The 13,726-nt window shown below is 37.5% G+C and overlaps 1 protein-coding gene across 1 annotated transcript; it reads left to right on the top strand.

The window, feature by feature from the left end:
• Positions 1-1,006: 1,006 nt before the first annotated feature.
• On the top strand, positions 1,007-12,844 carry LOC107718840 (opioid growth factor receptor-like protein 1). Its single transcript, XM_016526082.1, has 7 exons — positions 1,007-1,288; positions 2,877-2,963; positions 3,153-3,231; positions 5,188-5,266; positions 8,092-8,165; positions 8,664-8,802; positions 12,281-12,844. The coding sequence occupies exons 1-7, from the start codon at positions 1,094-1,096 to the stop codon at positions 12,774-12,776; spliced, it is 1,149 nt and encodes a 382-aa protein (XP_016381568.1). The 5' UTR covers positions 1,007-1,093; the 3' UTR covers positions 12,777-12,844.
• Positions 12,845-13,726: the final 882 nt, after the last annotated feature.

Raw genomic sequence — 13,726 nt, 5'->3', positions numbered from 1 at the left:
AAATCTCAGTAGACCGGGTAGATTTTAAAACGAGCGTTTCATTCATAAATTTGTACAAACTTAACTTCACACAGTGGAAATACAAAGGGAAGGCAGAAGACAACGAGAGCAGTGCTGAAACGGGGCGGGGCTACATAAGGTCCATACACTACCGTTTGAAAGTTTGGGGTCAATAAGATTTTTTTAAAGAAATTAATACTTTCATTCTGCAATTATGCATTAAATTGATTAAAAACAGTAAAACAATTGTAAACCATTAAAACCTGTTCTTTCTATTCATCATTCCTAAAAAAAAAAGTATTTACACAAAAATATCAAGCAGCACAACTGTTTCCTACATTGATAACAATAAAAATGTTTCTTGAGCGCTAAATAAGAATGATTTCTTCTTGAGCGCTAAATAAGAATGATTAAATAATACACACTAAAGACTGGAGTAATTGCTGCAGTGCTAAAAGTCAGCTTTGCATCACATTAATAAATTACTTTTTAAATTATATTCAAATAGAAAGAAAAAGGTTTTATATTGTAAATATTACTTTTTTATTGTTTTTGATCAAATAAATGCCGCCTTAGTGAGCATAAGAGACTTCTTTCAAAAACATCAATAAAGCCCTAAACTTTTGAATAATTTTATTTTTTTAGGCTGAATAGACATTTGAAACAAAGACATTTTAAAAAACGTTATGAAATAATGCAATTTAAAAATGCATGCTTTGTAATGTCAATGACAAAGTTTTAGGCTACACTGATGCAGCATCAGAACCGCTTTGCTTCTGCAAACAGTATAGCCTACTGTACATCTATGTGTCGTGTAGGCTATTTACACAGAATTTAGAGCAGACTCGGAGCAGCCAGTATAGAGTATAGCAGTATAGAGACGCCTTAAATGATGCTCAAGTCACATCATCATCATCCTCCTCATCTCCAGTGCTGATCTCTGGGCAGAAGGGGGTGTGTTCTCATCACAGCGCTGGAAATCCCCCATTAGTCACATAAAAGGGATCCGAACGCCAGTTCCACATCATATTAAAGCTCGATCCTGAGCCGAACGAGGACTTTAAACTATGTAGGCACAGTGGACAGGGTTTAAATGGGCAATCTGATGGGCAGCTGGAGATACAAGGAGCCGAGCACAGTGGAAGAATGCGACTCGACGTGGGAAACGGACTCGGAGAGCGACGAGCATCAGCCGGGAGGAGAGGAGGAGGACAGCGGCATCTCCGAATCCATGAGCCCGGCGGATGCAGTCAGAGGAGCCGAGCAGCTGGATCACGGATCACCGCAGGTACCTCATCACTGATGAGCACTGAAAAATAACAAAGGAGGAACAATAACCATGAAAACGGTCGTTAGGCGCATCAGTAGGAATTGTACGCGTAGAGTCGGTTGCATCAAATATGACAGCGTGTAGTTATGATTGTGGTGTTGATATTTAAAATCTATGTAAATCCATGTGGTGTAGCACGCGTGCGCTTGCCTGAAGCGTGGGCAATGTCAATCTATCTATCACCATATAAGTAGCTATTATTAAATTAGCGATGTACAGCTGTAAAGAACACGGCGCTATACTGAAAATTGCACATTTAGGGTAAAATTTTGACTAAATACCAAGCACAGTCGCAGTTGTAATGAGCTCTATTGTGTCATTTTTGTGCCGTTTTTTGCATGACGCTATAAATACCACATAGTTGGATGTAGGCTTTGTGACATTGTTAGTGATATCTACTACTACTACTACTACTAATAGAAAATAAACACAACAAAAGCACATTTTATTAAAACAGCTGTCTGACCCATATTTGAAGAAGCTGACCTTTCACCTTTGGCTTTTCAGCATGTTCTGTAGCTTTAAGTATACTAGTTTTTGTTTTTATTTTTGGTCTACATAGTTTTGTTTATGCATTTTCATGAGATCAGTGAATAAAAAGATTTTCTACGATTTAGTCCCTTACACATACTGTCCTCTATGATTGGGTATAATTGGCACCCAATGTAAAAGGCCCCTTACAGTTTTATTTGTGAAATACACAACTGAAATTGTAGCTCTGAGATACACACCATTCATTATCTAATAGAAAAATAATGCAGACATTATTATAATATACATGAGATAATATGAAATTCCAAAAATGTTTCAAATTAAACAGGAAATTGTGCGCTTTTTGCCAGTGTTGTATCCTAGAGTTAACTTTTCTTATAGAGCAATAGGAAGGTTAAAGCATTGTATCTTTGACCTTGTTTGATGTTATTTGTTTTAAAATGGCTCATGTTCTCTCTAGGTTTCTGGATTTTAAGGCCACTGAGACTGTGACCTGTTCAATGTGACCTATTTCCTCATGGGAAATTTGCTCTGTTGAATTTCCTGTCAGTGGAAGAAGGAAATTGGATTTTTCTTAATTTGAAGCTAAGATTTTGATAACAGCTTTTCACACTCACCATTATAGTTTGGTTTTTGTGAGCCCTGCATCAAAGACCATTGTATTATTTAATACAAAATTATATAAGAAGAATTACATTTAATGATATTAATTAATAAGCCTCACAGGCATTTCAGTATGACATTGGCCTCTACTAGCAATCCGCTTCATGATGTGTGTAAGAGAGCAAGATTTCTGTGCTGTGCTTTCACTCAACCGTAAAGATGTTCAGTGTTTGAACATCACAAGAGGCTGAGAGCTAAAAATGGTCATGAATTAGTTAGAAAAAGTACATAGTCTACAAAATGGAGCTCTTCTCTCTTGTCTAACAGCCTTTGCATCCCAATGGGGAAGAGAAGTGACAAAGTAGCTCAGATGCTGATGAGTGAAGTCATTCATACACTCTTTCACTGCCTATGTAACCATTCCACTCCTCTCTCTCCTTTCCTCTCACAGTTTGGTGACATGATGGAGTCCTCTACTAGGATGAAAAGGAGCTTTTATGCCGCAAAGGACTTGTACAAGTATCGGCACAGTTATCCGGTAAAGAGTTACGTCTACTCTCTTCACGTTTCTCATACAGAGCTTGAAGGCCGATCATCTTTGAATATGAAATTTGCAGTTAATATTGCAGTACAGTCAGCAGAAAACAGAGTAGAGACCAAATGTACAGTTTTTCTCCTCTCTCTCTATCCTTCTGTCCTGGTTTTAATCTGTGATTCTGTTGCTCAGAACTACAAGGAGCTTCGTCAGCCGAACGAATACCGCAATCTGAGGTTTTATCTGAATAAGATCCCCCTGGTGCCGGATGGTGAGTGTGTGTTTGCTTTTTCGTTTTAATGACTGTACAATGGGATTTGGACTGAAAAGAATGCCATCACTTGTGTTACTCAAAATTTCTTTGTATGTGTTCAGTGCTTTTTATTGCAGCCATTGAATGTGTGTGAGTGAAGTGCTGCTAGTGTGTACTAAATTGTACCATATGGGGGTTCTCTTTCTTTTGTCTTTTCATACTATTTCCTGTATTCTTCAATAAGGAACTAATATTATTGCTGTTCTTTCCAGGACAGCATTGTATGGGGTTCAAAATGTTTGCCAAACAAATCTGCTTTATTGTTTTTAAATCACCATTATATTAAAGGAACTTCCTCCCTGGAAGTCCCTTGATTCTCATAACGAGACTGTGTCTTAATTGTTACATGGGGAAATTTCAGGCATTTCAGGAACAAAAGCGTGGTGCAAATAATGATCTGGCTGGTAATCCAATAAGATTCAAACCATGGTTTACACAGATGATCCATGAGCAAGAGAGTCATCTTAAAAGAATTTTACCCTTGATTACTTCAAGAAATAGTTCTGAATAACAAAAATTCTGTCATTATTTACTTGCTTCAAATTTGTGTGCTGTTATTGTTTCTGTGGGATGCTAAAAAATGTAGAAGAATATACACATTCCTCTTTTTCATAATCATTATTTTGAGCTTTTCAATTAATTTGTAAAGGTTCTCGAGTTGAGAGCTTCTTGAATTGGCTGATAAATAACCTAAATGTTTAAAAAAATCTTGTTTCTCACACAAAGTTTTAAGGACTATTTTTATACTCTCATAATGTTTTTGTCTTTATTCGCGGTTCTCAGCTGTGGTCACTATGACCCAACCTTTTTTATGTAAAAGGTTATATATATATATATATATATCTTTAAAATGTATCCTTCTGTATTCTGTATCCATAGAAAAAATAATAGCATATGAGTTTGCAACAACATGAGGGTGAGTAAATAATGAGTTTTCATTTTTGATTGAGCTATTGCTTTGTTACAATAGACATGTTCTGAAATTTGCTTTGGATTAAATGTGTCTGCCAAAAAAGAGATTTTGAGAAAACAAAAGAGTCATGTTGATCCCACCTACAATATTTCACCTGAAAATATTGATGGTGAGACTCACAACACAAGCATATTACAATACACAAAGACATGAACATACATCCTGCAAGAACATTTATACCCAAATGAACATAAAGCAGTTTTTACAACCGAATACACATGCCAGCTGGTGTAAGGGAAGAACATGGGTTCTGGAGTGCTTCATTAGCTGAATGTTTTCCTGCGGGGCCAGTTTAGGCAGGCAGACAGTGAAGACATCTCAGAGGAGCCATTGATTGGTTATTGTGGGCATGTTTGAGAATTAACTGGATCTGTTGTGCAAGCATTTAATGGCAGCATAACTGCTTCACTGCTGTTTAGGCAGAAGGACACACACACACACACACACACTGCTGTGCTCTGTGTTCCCTTGAGATCTCAGTGTTTCCATGTCACGGATGACCTACACGTCTGTTTGCACTCTGATCTGAAACAACACGCTGTCCTATCATGTCTCATATGTGGATGAATCATTATTTTTTATCAAATCTTTTAAATGAATCATTTGATCTATTATACATTGGTCTGAATGATTTGTTCACAGACTATTTAACTCAATGATTCAGCGATCAGGTCCTAGTAATTCTCAGCTTGAGAGCTCACTGAAAGAAAAGATGATGAAATTACGATTTAAATTTTGGTCTGTTCATAAGAAGTCTTATGGACTACAATTATGATACATTTATGGCGCTTTTGCTTTCTTTTTGCTTTTCTTTTGAATGTTCCATAGAAGAAATAAAGTCATAGGCTTTTGAAAAACTGTCCTTTTAATAGAGTTTTAAGTGACTAATGCTGAGCTTGGCCTGTTGTGATTATTTATTATTTTTCTCTTTGTCCCTGCAGGTATTTATATTGAAGAAATCCTCACTAAATGGAGGGGCGACTATGAAAAATTAGAGCACAATCACACATACATTCAGTGGTAAGACATTTCTGTAATATTCCAGCTTCTCTGCGAGCAATAAAGCGCCTAGTCAGTAATTGCTTAATAATACTTAATAACTGAGACTTCACAAATTGTTATCGGCCAGGCACTTATTATTATCACTGCTTGTTCAAAGAACAGAGAAAGTTGCAAACTAATATGTGCATGAAGGATTTTTGGATGGCGAGACATGGATTAGATATCCTTTTCTTTACCATCTGTTCAAAATAAAATTCATTTTCTTTAGATGCAAATCCTGTAGATCAAGGCAAAATCAAACAAGAGCATGAAAGCGGACAAAGGCAGTTATAAAGACAAAATCAGCCCAATTGTGGTACCTGCAGGTGAAGGGGTCAATAACATCCTTTTTGGTGACAAAAGATGGCCTTAGGACTACATTAGATAAAAGTTTCTTTAAAGTTTAACGTTGCTTTAATATTCATAGACCTGACATCATGGCTGACATCATCTCTTTAGTAACTGAAGAAGCTTTGGGGAATGTCTATGACTTGAGGTCATTTCCTGATTAAATGGCCAATTTTCCTAACATTAAAGATGCAAATGATAAAGGTTTAATCTTAATGGCAGAAGATAAGTGCAGCCCACATTATAGAAATGTATGTAAGCTTTTCTAAGAATTCGAGATTAAATCAAGCATGATTAAACATCTTGCAGGCACTATAGTAAAACAGCATCCAGCTGCTTGGGTGCATAAAGCATCATAGCTTTAAAAATGAATAAACATTCTATAGTATGTATTGAGACATGAAGAGGTATTTTCGTATGCGACTAAAAGAAATACTCAGCAACTCTTTTGGATTCCGATGATGATTAAAGAGGCACTTGTTCAAGGTCAACATGGAAAAAATACTGAACATTCACATCACCTGTTATATACTGTAACTAGAAGGTGAAATTAATCCTACTGCAGTTGCTGCAACATGAAGGACAACATGTCTCCTGCATTTGCTTCATGCTACTATTGACTAGAAAAATACAAAGCATTTCCCTTTGAACTTATTGGTCCTTAAAATAGAGCTGCAGGCCTAAAACCTGGAAGAGAATTAGCATTTCGAGCCATGGACTTCCTCAATAATTTCTAATGGGTTTTAACTTTACTTTTAAGAGACTTTCGCATACTGTAATCTTTGTTTACCATAACCAATGACATTTTTAAAACAATGTGTTTAAAAATGTAAGTTACTAGGTAAAAAAGTAGCTAAATAGGGACTTCATATACCACAAGCACTTGCTTGATCAGCTTGACAGCTGCTGGTGTTAGCAGCGTTTTTAAAGCACACAGCAGGTTCAGTTTTCACGCTTGAGGTATAAATGTGTGAAATTTCTGTTGTAGAACGTGACATAAAAGTCTCCTCAAATAATGTTAACCACAGACCTTATTCTACTGAGTCCAAAAAAAACAAACAAACTAAAATTAGCCTTTCGTGTTGGCCTACAAATTGACGTCATGTTTTTTTGTTTCATGCTTTAGTCATCCTCTTTTTCAACCTCTAATTCATTTTAAAAATAAATATTATACAATACCTACGTCACCAAGGAGGAAACATGTAAACAGTAATGAATTTGAATCTGCTGGCAATGTAACATTCAGTGAACGTTGAAGGTTGTACGGAGGTTAAACAGAGGTTTTACGTCATGTGCTCTTGTAAAGTTGTCAGTAGGGTGCCGTTACCTCACTCACCCCCAGAGCTGAAGCTCCTGTTCGTTCCTGCCTGTGCTGTTATTATGAGCATTGAGGGTGAGGAAGAGGGGGAGGACATGATGCCCCAAGCCCGCGTGAAATAACAACACAGTTCTAAAATCAAGCTTCACGCATATGCTGCCAATCGTACCTCAGCACCCCCTCCTGCCGAGGAAAAAGTGATTAGCTTCTCTCATTCCCCCCTACTCATTTTTTCACACTCCGTATGCTTGCAAGGCTACTTGCATAATATCAATTAGCGAATGTAAAAACACAAGTGCGTTCAAGCATTTTGCCTCTTTAAGTAAATTAAGATGAAATGCCCGCGAAAGCTTGCCTGCTATAGCAGGCAGCCAGCCAGAATGTCATGGCTTCAGAGAAAGAAGAGAAACAGGAGAGGAATGGAAAAAAAAGATGCGCCAAGGTTTGCGAGTTGTCCTTCACTAGTGGTCGGCAACATGTAGGATCAAAAATCTGGCAGGAAGAAATTTACTCTTTTTTGCATTGTGTGTGTGTCTTTTCTCTCTCCCCCTAGTCCCCTTCCCCATATCCTAGTGACGGTCACTTTTGCCTGTTCCAGCATGATTTATTTGTGGTGCTAATTCAATCATCATGATTTATTGTCTTCAATCATTCATTATGTTATATACACTCTTACCACTGTTCATTTTCATTTATTGTTTTCAATTTAATGTTTAATGTATATATGAATACACTAATATATTTGAGCGTATTTTGCAGCACAACTGATATGGCTTTTTTAATGGCCAGTGCCAATACTGATAACTAGCTAACTTGATATGGTTGATATAAAGCAGATGCAGTATATGATATAGGCTAATGAAATTTAACTATAGTAAATAACTATATTCCTGTCGTTCAAACTATAGAGCAATGTCAAGGTCATGGGTTTGATTCATAGGTTATGTAGAAAATGCACACCTTCAATGCAAAGCACCAGTAATTAAGCATTTTTATGCAAAAGTTACACAAAATAACCCTAACCCAAAATAGCATGTATTTGCAAATGTTTATCCCGAGTTCTCAGTCAGGTCTCTAATGGATAAATAATGATAAATTCAGAGGTAGATCCTAACATGTTTCTTTGCTGCTTTTACAGGCTCTTCCCACTCAGAGAACAAGGCCTAAATTTTTATGCTCAAGAACTCACTCAGGATGAGATAAAGGTATGCTGCTATTAAAATGTCTTCTTTTCTGCCAACACATTCAGAATCACTTTGCCGCTGCTTTGAGGGAATTGCTTTATGCGCGAGCTTGAGCGTGGAATAGGCTATAGCCTAATACGCCTGCCTATATATTAAAGGATGCTTAATATATTATTATATTAATCAATTTAATATAACGTGCGACTAGTTGGCTAGAAAAATCTTTAGTAGAGGGCAGGCCTACTTAGCACATTGCCGGTGCTTTATGCGCGAGCTTGAGCGCGGAATAGGCTATAGCCTAATACGCCTGCCTATATATTAAAGGATGCTTAATATATTTTTATATTAATCAATTTAGTATAACGTGTGACTAGTTTGCTAGAAAAATCTTTAGTCGGGGGCAGGCCTACTTAGCACAAGGAAGCGCTCCATTTTTAAAATAAAATGCTATAATGACATTACGAAAAGTGCGACAGCTGCAAATCACGTCGTTATTGCATTGCACGAGTTATGTATGCGTACGGAGTGAAATGTTTTTTAGCCAAGAGACGCTTCCTCCTAGCATATACGATCATGTTGGATTTCTTTGGAATCAAGCTCCTGGATAAAAACGGGAATGTGGCTCGGGCTCTAAACTGGCAAGATCGCTTCCAGCACCTGAATGAGTGAGTTGTCTTTCTGGTTTGCTGTTTTTAAAAGTCCTTTCTACTCTATAATTTCTTTCTTCTTCCCACATGTTCTACTTCACCAGTTATCTTCACATTCCATGACAATCTGAACTCCTAGTCTCCCATCTCCTGTCTCCTGCCATATTTAGCATGCTTCAGTTCAGGGAGTTATAGGGCCTCATTTATAAAACATGCGTACGCACAGATTTGATCGTAGAGTGTGCGTACGCAAAAATCCACGGCAACGTTCATATTTATAAAAACGGTCTTTGACGTGGAAAAGAGCTTAGCGCCACGTCAGGGTCTGAGCAGACGTACACACTTTTGTTTGCCCGAGTGCTGCAGGTTTTTGGAAATATAAGCCATTCTTGCCGCTTGTAAAAGATTTGGACATTGTCAGGTGCTCTTTTATAAGTCAAGGACATTAATTAGACATTGTTTACAGGGCGGAGATCTGAAACTGTTTCAAGATTTCAAGATCATTGCAATTTATAGATTTCACATCTAAAAGAGAGGCGTACGCACGTTTTCTGTGCGTACGTTCGTTCTATGAATCACACGTACGCACTTTGAGAAATGATCGTAAAATCAAATTTAGGATTCTGTCTACGCAGTATTTTATAAATGAGGCCCATAGTCTCCTGCCCCTGCAACACAATTTCACAGTCATGACCCCGACTGCACCGTCATGTGACCGTCTTATGCAGGGGTCGGAGAAATGGGTCAGACACACAGAGGATGTTGAACAGAACAGGATGCAACAACTTTTGCATTTAGAGAAATTCTGATTTAGATCAGGGAAAAAATGCAGAAAGGGAGAATTGCAAACGAGTTTGATGAATGCACGATAAGCAAGGAGGGAGCGAAAGAAAATCCGCGGTGCAGCGGGCTGAGTAGTAGACATAGATGACTGTGTGTCATTGCCCCAGGACTGTGCCATAGAGGACACACTTACATTACATTGCAGAGATACACCGCTTGATGAACTTTGTCTGCATTGTGAATGGGTCTATACAAAAAGCTGTCATTTTGAGTAAACTAAGAGTATTCCTCTCTTACACTGGACAAAAATGACTTCTTGATGAGTTTTTATTTAGTCTTTTTGGCTTGTTGTCCAGTAAACATACAGTGGGTACGGAAAGTATTCAGTTTTCAGTTTTTCTTTTTTAATAAATTTGCAAAAATGTCAACAATTCTGTGTTTTTCTGTCAATATGGGGTGCTGTGTGTACATTAATGAGGAAAAAAAATTAACTTAAATGATTTTAGCATATGGCTGCAATATAACAAAGAGTGAAAAATTTAAGGGGGTCTGAATACTTTCCGTACCCACTGTATCTAATTGACACTGCAAAGGTGGCACAGAAGTGCCTCTGAAGTGGCATGTTAAGTGTCTTTACACAGACACTTGTTTAATGCTGCTTAGAGGTGGTATAAATGCGTTTAAACTAGGACTGCCCTCGACTAAAGATTTTTCTAAATGACTAATAGTCATTCATTTGAAGCGATTAGTCACCTAATCATGTTTTTATTTATAAACCATATAATTCATAGCGAGCCTTTAATTGCCGATAGCCTATCAGCACTCAAGCGCACACATAAAGCTTGCCACAGCGCACCGCAGAAGTAATGATTATGAATGCTTCAGGGAAAAACAGCAAGAAGACTGCATTAACATCATAATTCATTATTATGACATCATCATCATCTCCACAGTGGACGTGCATGTTTCATACAGATTACATAATCTGAAAATATTTGTGTTATATTTTAATTGGTTCATTTAAAAGTAGACATTTCGCTTTCTATAGATATATTTTTCATGTCTTTGAGGCAAGCATGGAGTTTCGGTTCTTTTTTTGTGTGACACGCTCAAGTTCACAGAGACGGCAGAAAGTGCACCCTGTTTGCTTTCATTATTTTACAAAAGCACAACGTTTTGTTGTTATTGTGAGGGCACACAAATGAAAGTAGGCTTTTTACAGATTCAAAAGATGTATTACTCTTATCTGTATGGCCAAAAATGATCACACCGGCACATCCAAGTTAACTTTCATGCAGTGAGCACGCTACTGTTCAGCTTCCACACTCCGCACTAACACATGAATAGCGCACATTTTTCTAGGTTAATGTCAAAGTGAGCAGCTATGTAATGATGCTACTACTTATATGTTTCAGATGATAAGCCACATTTTAGGTCGATGAACGAAATAAACATTTGCATGTGCTGACCGATGTACTACACAGACCAGCAGTTAATAATCTGTCTGTCACGGACTAACGTTACGTAATTTCACCACTTTCTGTGAATTTTTTTCCCCTGTGACTAATAAAATTTTGATCGACTAAGCCTCTTCTGGTTGACTAACGGTTAGTCGACTATTAGGGGGCAGCCCTAATTTACACAGCTGTAGCCGATACTTTGATTACAGGGACTGAAGTGCATCTGAGCAGGCATAATTTAGTCTAGCTGTTATACAGCATTGCATCTTTACACTGAATTTTGAGCAGAGCAGCCTTAGGCTGTGCAAAGATGCCTCAACTATTCTTGAAACAAGATCAATTTACTTGAGAATCAACACTGCATACAATATTTAGGCCTGTTTTCAAATAAAGTATTTTAAATGTAGGCCTACTTTGTTTTGGTTATACTGCAGATTTCTTTCACTTATTAATTTTTTCACTTATTATACACTTATTTTTGTCACTTTTTCACTTTTTTCATTTTTTTAAACTTGAACTTCTAAGACAAAAATTAAAGGCATTGAAGGTACATTTATGAAAATTATTTTATTATTTTTTATTTTCAATGTATACCTCATTTATATCCTAATTTTTAAGTCGCTTTGGATAAAAGCGTCTGATAAATGATTAAATGTAAATGTATACAAATTCTAACTAGATAGGTAAATAGCTAGATAGAGACAGTATATAGGACTTTTGAAGTGTAGCTAATGTCAAATAAATTTCACAAAGTTCATTGGTACTGTGACGCGCGATAAGTCGATATATTGATTATTGCGACAGGCCTAACTGTGACCCATTAATTCATTACAAAAGTTTATATAATGTGGAGGTTTCTTAATACGTGAAACTAGACCACATAAATAAATATATTGTATGTTTTATTATTTTGTTTATTTTTGATTAAGCAAGTTGATTATAGTCACAACTAAAGGGCATTGCAGTATGCAATATAGCATTTTTATATTTGTATAAGGGTATTGATAACTATATAAAAAAATGTCATCAAAGAAATATGGTAGAAAAGTACACCCCAAAAAATGCCAATGAACCAGCCTTTGTTTTATGTATGTAAATAATATATTGCTTAGACCCTTCCTTACAAAGTTCAGTTAAAAAAAATAAAATGTCAAAACATGTTCTCCTCTGTCAACAACCAATATTACTTTAACTGAAAATGTTGGCCATTGTGTGAAACCTATATTTTGTCCTATGACCTCTTTTCTTTCCAGGTCGCAGCACAATTACCTGCGTATTACTCGCATTCTGAAGAGTCTTGGTGAACTGGGCTTTGAAAGCTTCAAGCTGCCTCTGGTGCATCTGCTGTTGGAGGAGGCGCTGGTGGAGGGCACTTTACCCAACATGCGTCACAGCGCACTGGAATACTTCGTCTACACACTGCGCCAACACGCTCAGAGACGCGCCCTGCTCCGCTTCGCCCAGCGCCACTACCAGCCGCCCGAGAACTTCATCTGGGGGCCACCCAAGAAGAAGCGCATTCCAGCCTCTGGATCCACAGTGATGAAGGCAGGAAAAAATGAGGTGGTGGAGAGGAGTGTGGGCAAAGCCAGGTCACCTAGGGAGGGCAGAAATAACTTAGAGAGAGAGGCGGACGACATGGACGAGAGGAAGAGTGGAGAGTGGAAAACAGCAAAGGGGTCCATGGTCCTGCAGGAGGTTAGGGGAAGGGTAGATCTAGAAGAATACATTGAGACCATTCCTCTGTAAGAATATAAAGAGAGGGATTCTGGGAATTCTCGAGTAGCTTAATCTGAGCTTAAAGTTAAGTAAAAGAATGGCACAGCAATATTATTCCATACTATTGCCTTTTAGAGACTTGCTTTGTGAACTGTTTGCCATTTTGATTTTTTTTGATTTTTATTAATATGAGGTGTTTTTCTTAACTCTGAATACTTTTCAAAGTGTTAGCGGATGAATTTCTCTACCGTAATTCTTACTTGCAGCCCTCTGGAGAGTTCTTAGAGCATGTACAAGTGTGAGTATGTATAAGTGCTACCTGAGCACTCTGTTTGTGTGAAATTTTGCACTTTTTGACTATTCAGTCTTCCCCTGTGAGAGAATATTATCTTAGTCTACCGGCTTTGAGATGAGGCTTTATTTGCTAATCATAAGCCCGTCTCTCCGACAGACGTGTGTTCTTTTGCGTGTTCAGAGCTCGCTGATGTTTCTTACAACGGATACTAGTAGCTCATTGTAACAGATTATAATAATGTGAAGTAAGTGTGAATATACTTGCAGGAATTTTCAGGTAATTGATCTTCCATGTTTCTATAGGTACGTGTGAGACTTTAATCCAGTTTTCTCGAATATGTCTTGCAATATAAAGTGCCTCTTCTTTCGTTTGTTAAAGCATACGTGACGTGCTTTATATCATTTCGAGTCGGAAGTCGCACAGTAGGCCTACGCCGTTTGTGGAAAAACGCAAACGTTTCTAAGCAAAACAAACTTGAATTTAGACTCTTTTGTGTTATATGTTAGTTTTTGATAAATCAAAGCCTTAGCTCTTATTTTTAAATGAGAATTTAAACGGTAAATGCCATTTTGACGCTACTAAATGTGACGTGACAGATCGCTTGTAACCGGCGGTTCAAACGGCGGCATTTAGGCTAACGCTCCTTACAGTAGGCTACTAAAGCACACCAGAAGGTATATTGAAA

This window comes from Sinocyclocheilus rhinocerous, unplaced genomic scaffold, assembly GCF_001515625.1.
Source record: "Sinocyclocheilus rhinocerous isolate Xijiao unplaced genomic scaffold, SAMN03320098_v1.1 scaffold3288, whole genome shotgun sequence".
Taxonomy (NCBI): Eukaryota; Metazoa; Chordata; class Actinopteri; order Cypriniformes; family Cyprinidae; genus Sinocyclocheilus; species Sinocyclocheilus rhinocerous.
Note: the sequence above shows the minus strand (reverse complement) of the source record. Positions and strands in the feature narration are given on the sequence as shown.